Genomic DNA, 9,311 nt, shown 5'->3' on the forward strand with positions numbered 1-9,311 from the left:
ATTTATATGGAAGCATGTTCAGGTAGTGTAGATTCAAGTTTGTTCAAATCATGACCCCCGGGGGTAGAGCGGGGCCAAAATGGCCGACCAAAGTTTTACATAGAAATATATAGGAAAATTCTTTAAAAATCTTCTTCTCAAGAATGACAAAGCTAATTCATCATATTTATATGGAAGCATGCTCAGGTAGTGTAGATTCAAGTTTGTTCAAATCATTAGAGCTGGGGCCAAAATGGCCGACCAATGTTTTACATAGAAATATATAGGAAAATTCTTTAAAAATCTTCTTCTCAAGAATGACAAAGCCATAATTCATCATATATATATGGAAGCATGCTCAGGTAGTGTAGATTCAAGTTTGTTCAAATAATGACCCCCGGGGGTAGGGCGGGGCCAAAATGGCCGACCAAGGTTTTACATATAGATATACATGTATATAGGAAAATTCTTTAAAAATCTTCTTCTCAAGAATGACAAAGCCATTATTCATCATATTTATATGGAAACATGTTCAGGTAGTGTAGATTCAATTTTGTTCAAATCATGACCCCCGGGGGTAGGGCGGGACCAAAATGGCCGACCAAAGTTTTACATAGAAATATATAGGAAAATTCTTTAAAAATCTTCTTCTCAATCATTTTCTAAAAAATAGCAAATCCATGATTGGTCATGGGACTACTTTTGGATTTAAACTTTACAATAAAAAGCCATTTTATACTAGTCCTACCCTTGGTGCTCAGGTGAGCGATGTGGCCCATGGGCCTCTTGTTTAAGGTGACTAGATGATGAAATGTTAACTAGTTTATGTCTCAGGGTTGCTTAAGAATCTCCTCAGTGATAAAATGTGTTCATTTCAGTCAGTTTTAGAGTCATCCATTGAATGCATTGTGTTCACTATCAAAAGAGTTTGAAGCAAGAGACAGTCAACCATTTTTTAAAAAAAAAAGATGTAAAAGGATAATGAATATTGCATAATATGCATTTTAATATGCTTTTGTTAGATTGTTATCACAATATTTGTTAGAGCTGTGCATTTATAGATAATTCAGGTAATGAAACTTCAAGAAAATATGAGAATTTTTTATTAGAATATAAAATTTAATGAATGATAAATTGTACAGAAGCTAAACAAATATTTTAAAAAGGACGTAGGAATGAAACTCTTTTCCTCATAGAAACCTCCTGAAAAATAAAACAAATACTTCACAGTGATATTTGAAGAACTGAATTGTTCAATAAACCATAAACAAATACTGTTATTTGTACAGTTGTCTTTTAAATGATTGGGGGGAAATTGGAGAAAAAGTTGATAATTGGACAGCTCAAACTTTTACAACATTTTTTTTTTTAGTTAGTTTTTGATTTTGGAAACAGGCCTTACTGCAGGATAAATGGGACCAGCCATACAGATAAATGGTGGCGTGAAAATTGAAGGATCTGAAATTCCAGGGACAATGCCGCTGTAACCAGTAGTCATATGGATATACTCTGTAAAAAAAGGCAAAGAGTAATGTCAGTTTAAATTATTCTGAAGAAGTATAGGGACATGGTAAAGTCCAAAGGGAAATACTATAATTATAGACAGGCAAAGAATGAACAAAATTTTGCAAGGTCACTCTGTTTTGTGAGATATTTATTTTCTTTTAATAATCAAAACACAGTTTTCATGCTTTTTGTTTCGTTAATTATCATTGAGAATACAAATACCGAGTACATGACTGATGAGACGAAAATTAAGCAAAAATAAAGTTCTAGCACAATAAGTGATTTATATTGTACAACTTTTATAAAGATTTCTAGCTGATGGAAAGATTATAAGAAAAAAAGTAAACAAAATTGAAAAGCAAAAAAATAGTGTCAAAATTCAATAAAATTTCTTTGTTTACCTGCCCACTTTTTGGAACAAGTGAGTTTGCCATTGCTTAAAAATTTGTGCATGCATAAGAATGTATTTAGGTATTAGTAATTTAATAGTATAGATAAGCACTTTTAAATTTTATTTGCTAAACTTGACATTTATTCTAGAAGTTTGCGTTTTGGATGTTCTGAAACTTACGTCCTGGGGAGTGTCCCACAATGCTCTCTGAGACAGGAATACACCCGGCTTCCGTCACAGAGGAAGTGACAGTCAGGTTTCCTACCACCATGACGTAACTCTTCAGGGACAGAGTCTTACCACCGGCACCAATAGTGGTCTGGGTCTCCTGAGCGTTATCTGTCTCAGTGATGAAAGTAGAAGCTTGAGCACAACATATTGGGGTACCTTGTTTTCTGGGTCTTATGATATATGACATTCTTGTTTGTCAATACCATACTATAAAGTTTTGCACTTTTGAAGTACATACAGGAAAACTCGGTTATAACGAAGTCACCGGGACCAATGAAATTACTTCGCTATATACGGTATTCGTTGTATCCGTTTGAAAAAGAAGAGATGTAGCTGGGGATGCAAGATGACCTCTATATTCGTTAATTCGCAATATCCGTACTATATTCGTATTAAACGAGTTTTACTGTAGTTATTAAAAATTGTATTTTTTGTGAATTTAGAACACTCTGCCCTCATTGCATTTCAAACCTGTACAAACAGGTGCAACAGTGTAACCTTGCCTGATTTTTTTACTGTTTATGTTGCAATCTACTTGGTCAGGGCTTTAAGATCAAAATTCATATTTCATTCAGAAAAGTCTAATCACAGGAAATATACATTTTAAAAATATCAGAACACTGTCTCTTTTCTTGCAAAAGCAGGTACGTAGCAATAGGGGGGGGGGGGGGGGGGGGGGGCTCACTTCCCCCCCCCCCCCCCAACTTTACTTATAGTATAGGAATGTTCTTTGAAAGGCTGGTTGGCCCACCAACTTTTTGTAATACCCGGTATAAGGAAAATATAGTATAAAAAAATTGGTAATGAAAGAAATTGGCATTGAAAAAAGTTGGCTACTACCCCCCCCCCCCCCCCCCCATGAAATATCTTGAAATTTTAAGAATACAGTTGCTGTCGCACATTCTTAATATATTTTTTAATCATTCCATAAGCTGCACCCTTATAATTCTACCCCATGGCGGGGCCCTTGCTGACTGGTCAGTTTTCTAGTTTTCTCTGCCTGCCCCCTTTCAAAAACGATGCTAAATGGCTGAAAAGTTATGATAAAGGTTGAAATTGAAAAAGAAGGGTCAAGGTCATTGATCAAGTACAAATATGAAACCCCTGTTTGTTCAGGTTCAAAAGCTAAAATTAAACATTTTTGTAAAGAGGGTCAAACTTTTAAGGTTAAGGCCATGATTGCAAAAATCATAAGACATTGGGAAAGGTCTTGTCAGTGTGACTTACCTGGGATGCAGTTTTCTTGGAATGGTGGTAGAGTTGTTCGTACACACGTTGTACCATTAATTGAGTATTGTACACCCTGTAAACATGAATATAGGATAATGGACAATGAAAGTTATACACAAAACCTTTGAAACAAACCCACTCATTCACAAATGGAATCCACTGCCTCGACAGGCAGATAAACGAAATATGGTAATGAACAGTTTACAAACTCCATTGAAACAATAAAAATCGGGCGCACAACAAATCCGAATCTCTAATATATCAAATTTGGGATCAGGTGCCATGATGGAATAAGTATATACCCTGTCGACCGGTCACATTCGTTGTGTGCTTCTTGTCATAATCGGTAATTGGGAAAATCCATTGACAATGCAGAGTGTTAAAATGGACTAACAATTGGTATCAGTTAGAATTCAACTTAACGATAGGTTGTACTTGCTGACAAGGTCGTCGTAACAATCATAGAACTTGCGAAATAATGAATTCATACGGTACTTCTGATATCCTTGATTCACCAACTTGTTTGTCAATCGTTTGCATAATTTTATTAATTGTGAGTACATAGAGCATGTTCTCGTGTATCGAATCAACTTATACTGGGATACATTCCCAATATGCAGGTGACAAGGGTACTGTAGTATATTGTTATTTGCTAGTAAGGGAAGATGATGACACAAAGTCAATTTGTACAACTTTAATAGAATGGAATCAATCAAAATATCTGACACTACATCATTATGAAAATTAGAAATAAATTTGTCGAGTTAAATTTCAAATTTGAAAGTTGCCTATTCTAAGTAGTTTAAACATGATATGCCTATGAGAAAATGTGTTATACATGTATGTACCTGTATGCAAGGCATGAAATCTTATAACATTTTTTTTTTCAAAAGTTTACATCATCAAACAGAAGGACTTTTCTACACTTTATCGAACTGATCCTCACGATATAATAATTATGTTGCTATATAAACCTATCTATTTTAATATTCTTATGAAGCAGATTTCATTCAAAAACCTCTACGCGAGAAGAAGAAAACACTTATTGTGGCCATTCAGATATATCGACGACGTTTTATCAATTAAATAATACTAGTATTAGCTATTTCCATTTCTATGTCGACTGGATTTATCCAAGGAAATTGAAATAAAAGATACCACAGGGTTTGCCACATCATCTGTTTCATATTTGGATGCTTATTGTAAAACGATCATGTTAGATAAATTACACGTGCAGAAAATTTGCTCTCCGATACCCTAAATGTCTTTTAATTACATGTATATGTACCTCTGGTAGTACTCACATTTTTATAATCCATGATGATTTTTACATTAAGTGGGTATCCATCGACATCCACATATTGCGTTGCAGCTACCCTCTGGTTAATAGCGTCATAAGCTATATTTACCGAGCTCTGAAAATGTCCATTATTAAACAATTTAGACAGAAAGATAGCTGAGGTTGTTAGTATCACCAAAAATTGACCGTGCTGCAAATGGATTTTATAGAAAGTTAATTTTAGACAAAAGTCATTATTTGTGTGCCTTGTGCTCTTGTCGGAATTTGTTTGAATCTTAACAGCTTAACGAGTCATCCGAAGATGTTCTAACCAGAAAAAATACTTTTATCAATTGAAACTTTTAAAATGGGAAAGAATCCAACAAGAACTGTATGACTAGAGTGTTAGTGTGCCTTGTTTTCGGATGCTGAGAGTACGAACCTGGATGAAATTAGAATTTGGTGCTCCCTCCCGCACGACTCCGATGGCTGATCCCTCCGTGCCCTCCCACTGACGGGGCACGCAACAAATGCTGCATCTAGCAACATATGCAACAGAGAGAAAGATCAAAACACGCAGCATGCTTCTGTGAGTCTTTGCAGAATAGTTCTATCTGAAGACTTTAGCTTACTTAGGAGATAGAAGTGTGCAGGCCGTGTCTTATCTTTGTTGACAATAATTAATCGAGATAAGGAACATCACAGAGAATATAAAGTACTAGACAAAGCTCCTAGCCATGGACCCAGTGATAAACTGTAATTTTTATCATTCAAAATTTAAGAAAAAAAATATTACATGGAATTAATTGTTGAATTTTTTTTCGATATATACATTGTTCGCACCCCAGATCCAAATCTCATTTTATTTCCCTATATTTTATCTAAATTTGTCGAAAAGATATCACCATTCAGTTTAAAAACCTTGTTGGTACGTTATTTTGAACACAAAACTTAATATTACGATTATTACGTTCACAATAATACTCATTTTTGATAACTTTTAAAATACAGATCTCTAGAAGAACGTGGGACTGATGAGACTGTTTATAAGCTTTTTACTTTCGTGCTCATGCAATGTCTGCAAGAAAAGGGTGAAGATAACGCACAGAGATCGCTCTTTTCAAAATCACAAACAGTACAACAATGTGAAGAGGGAATAAACACAGATTCCGGGATCAGGTTCCTAAGAGGAGTAAGCATCCCCCGTTGACCGGTCACATCCACCGAAAGCCCTATGTATTGACCAGGAAGACTGAACATTCCTTAGTCCAAATCAGTATAAATACAAAGCCCTAACCATTGGTATAAAACAAGTCAGACAAAATACGACCCAGTGATGTTATATTTGCTTTCAAGGTCATGACAACGACCAGAGAATTTTCGAATTGCTGACTTTAAACGAAGATGTTGAAATATCTGCAACATCAACTTATGCGTGAGTAGCCAGCAGCGGTTAAAAAACTGATCGAATTTGGAGCATGCTCTTGAGTATTGAATAATTTGAGAGATGTACATGTAAACGCTATATTCAGGTGATAGCGGAATGTTACAACACAAATAACAGTTAACGAGTAAAAGTTGAAAATTAATAATCTCGTTTGTCATACAATTTAGTTGTAAGTATAAGCCCTATTCGTCGGTAGTTAAAGAAATATATGGAAATACCGAACAGTATTCAAGCTTAAGTCCATTAAACAATACAAAGTTTGAAGCACAGCAATCACGGGCATCTAAACCATCAGGGATGGGATCAAGTGTCATCGAGGAGTGAGCTACCCCTACTGACCGGTCACACCCGTCGTGTGCTCTTTGTCATTATGGGGAAATAACAGAAAAATCCATCGACAATTCAGTACCCTTACAATAAATATGATAAATGTAAGTCAGCATTTGATTTAATGATAGATTGTTTTTTTTTCTGACAAGGTCATTGTATCGTCCATAGAATCTTCGAAATGATGACTTTAAAGGAGATTGATGGTATTCTTGTTTCATGAATCTGTTTGTCAATATCTTGCCACGTTAAAAAATGCTCATATATAGACTGAATAGTTAAAGTCATATCGTTTATCATAAAACTCTATTGTTAGATTACGATTAACGCCTTTTCTCTGGTAAAATATACAATATATTGGAATTCCCATGGGTACCAGTTGCGATCCTTTATTAGCAGACCAAATTTTGTACTCATATGAAGCAGAATTTGTGCAAATTCTTATGCGTGAAAAGAAGAAAAACACTGGCTGTGGCCCTCAACTCGACATTTAGATATATCGACGACGTATTGTCCATTAACAATAGTAATTTTCATTCTTTTGTCGATACGATAAACATGTATCCTGGTGAGCTTGAGATAAAACATACCATAAAACCTGACAAAAATAGGTTAATGGTAATCTAACAACCAAGCTCTATGATAAACGAGATGATTTTTCTATCGTCATCTTCGTCAAGCTCTATGATAAACGTGATGACTTTTCTAACTTCCCTTATTTATGCAGCAATATACCTTTATCACCTGCATACGGATTTTATATATCTCAGTTGGTTCGATCCGCAAGAGCATGCTCTACTTATGAACAATTTCTGATACGAGGTAAATTATTGACAAACAAGTTGAAATAAGAATATCAGCAGTCTCGTTTTAAAGTCAATATTTCGTAAGTTCTATGGTCGATATAATGACCTTGTCAGAAAATACAATTTATCATTGAGTCAAATGCTGACTGACGTTTTTCATACTAATTGTTAGTCCTTTATTTATACGATGAATTGACGACGGATTTTCCCGTCATTTCCCGATCATGACAAGGAGCACACGGCGGGTGTGACTGGTCGGTAGGGGATGCTCACTCCTCCATGGCGCCTGATCCCACCTCTGATATTTTAGAGGTCTGCGTGTTTGTTCTGCTCCTATTGAACATTTTCGGAATCACGTACACCTGACAACGTACTACGGACTGCGGACTTTACATGTGAGGGAACATGTCAAAAGCTTAATTTAACGAATATACCTCTCTGTATTGCATTTCTTTTTAAAATTGATACTTGCAATTCTACTGTTCGAGTAGAATACTATTATTAATTATTTTTATGAAGATACAATAAATCTCTTGCAAACCTACAAATTTGAGAGTATTAAAGCCTTCTTTACAATATTTCTTTCATAAAAATACATACTGCTAATTGTTTATCCAATCCAAAATATCTTGTTTATTTTCCAAACTTTTCAATAACTTAACTTAAAATTATGATTAACATGATAAATTAATGATGATATATTTCACTAAGTTCTATTTTCAATTGATGAGTATATAACTCATAAGTGATTTTACTCATTAAATGTATTAAGGTAGACAGTGTATATATATATATATATATATATATATATATATATATATATATATATATATATATATATATATAAAGCACTAAAATGACCAACGACACGAACAATAAAAATTGTCAAATTTTCGGGACGCCCTGTCCCTTCCTCAGGACAAAGAAAAAAGTTAAAAAGTCATAGAAACAAAGGAAAAAGAGAAACAAAAACAACTAGCACTACTACTAAACTACTAAACACTAGATATTTACATAATTACATGTTGAATTGGAAATTTTTAAGAACACTTATAAAGAAATAAATCCGGACCGCTATGAAATGCGTCCGGTCTATCGGGTATAATTGGGTGAAGTGCGATTTACATAATTGAACGAATTAATTATGCTAATTAATTACGATAATCAGTAAATCGTACATTGTTTGTATTCTCTCAAAATGGCGTAACTTTACTTAATAAAGAATACTAGTAATCAAAGAAAAATAATAAAGCAGGGATATTTAAACATATGAATTATGATCCATTATAAATTTTGAAATATTTAAGGATTTTTTACCGGGAAAAAAATTAAGCAAAAGCGTAAACAATAAATAGTTTTCTGGGTTGTCCGAGAGTTGTCGACGCAAATTAACTGTAGAGTTAACACTAAATTGAGAGAATAATCTTGTTATAGTATCATCAGGAATTGGGTCTAGTTTACGTTCATTCTGGTGAAGTCATTCAGTTTGTTAATGCCATTAGGGCGGAATGACTTCAATCTGTGCATCCAGAACTTTTCTTTGCTTTTTCTCTGAGCATCTGTCCATCTTGGGTTATGGTCAATCACCACTACTGTCATGTCCTCCCATTTGTGACCCTCAAGGTTGAAATGTTCCCCAACGGGTTCATTGAGTTTTTTTGTCCTAATGGTCGAGCGGTGGTTATTGACTCTCCACAAATCTCCTGTTTCACCAATATACTGTTTGGAGCAAACTTTGCAACTGATGAGATAAATGCAGTTGTCAGTATGACAGGACAAATTCCCTAGTATTTTGTAGCTGCGGCCTGTAACAGGGCTGTTAAAACTATCTGTGTCAGTGCTGTGCTTACAAAGAAGACATCTTCTGTCAGAGCAAGTTTTAAAGCCCCCGTTAGGTAATGGGTTGTCCAGTCTGGTTCTTACTACCATGTCCTTTAGGTTCCTTGGGCGTCTGTATGCAGCCAGTGGGGGTTCCTTAAAGACCTCTGCCATTCGTTTGTTTGAATGGAGAATTGGAAGCGGCAGGGTCCCTCTGGTAACCACATACCATCCCGTCCTTAAGAACCTTAGCGGTATCCTTCAAAAGAACCTTCCAATTCTCCATTCAAACAAACG

At 35.0% G+C, this 9,311-nt stretch overlaps 1 protein-coding gene across 1 annotated transcript; it reads right to left on the reverse strand.

Annotated features, from left to right (window-relative positions):
• Positions 1-1,079: 1,079 nt before the first annotated feature.
• On the reverse strand, positions 1,080-5,248 carry LOC134277081 (mammalian ependymin-related protein 1-like). The gene is made up of 6 exons (XM_062759352.1): positions 5,059-5,248; positions 4,642-4,752; positions 3,335-3,410; positions 2,057-2,215; positions 1,382-1,488; positions 1,080-1,182 (listed from the first exon to the last, which is right to left on the reverse strand). The coding sequence occupies exons 1-6, from the start codon at positions 5,197-5,199 to the stop codon at positions 1,138-1,140; spliced, it is 639 nt and encodes a 212-aa protein (XP_062615336.1). The 5' UTR covers positions 5,200-5,248; the 3' UTR covers positions 1,080-1,137.
• Between the last annotated feature and the right edge of the window lie 4,063 nt (positions 5,249-9,311).

Source organism: Saccostrea cucullata, unplaced genomic scaffold, assembly GCF_032062105.1.
Source record: "Saccostrea cucullata isolate Sc308-1 unplaced genomic scaffold, CSIRO_AGI_Scuc_v1 ctg564, whole genome shotgun sequence".
In the NCBI taxonomy this organism is placed as follows: domain Eukaryota; kingdom Metazoa; phylum Mollusca; class Bivalvia; order Ostreida; family Ostreidae; genus Saccostrea; species Saccostrea cuccullata.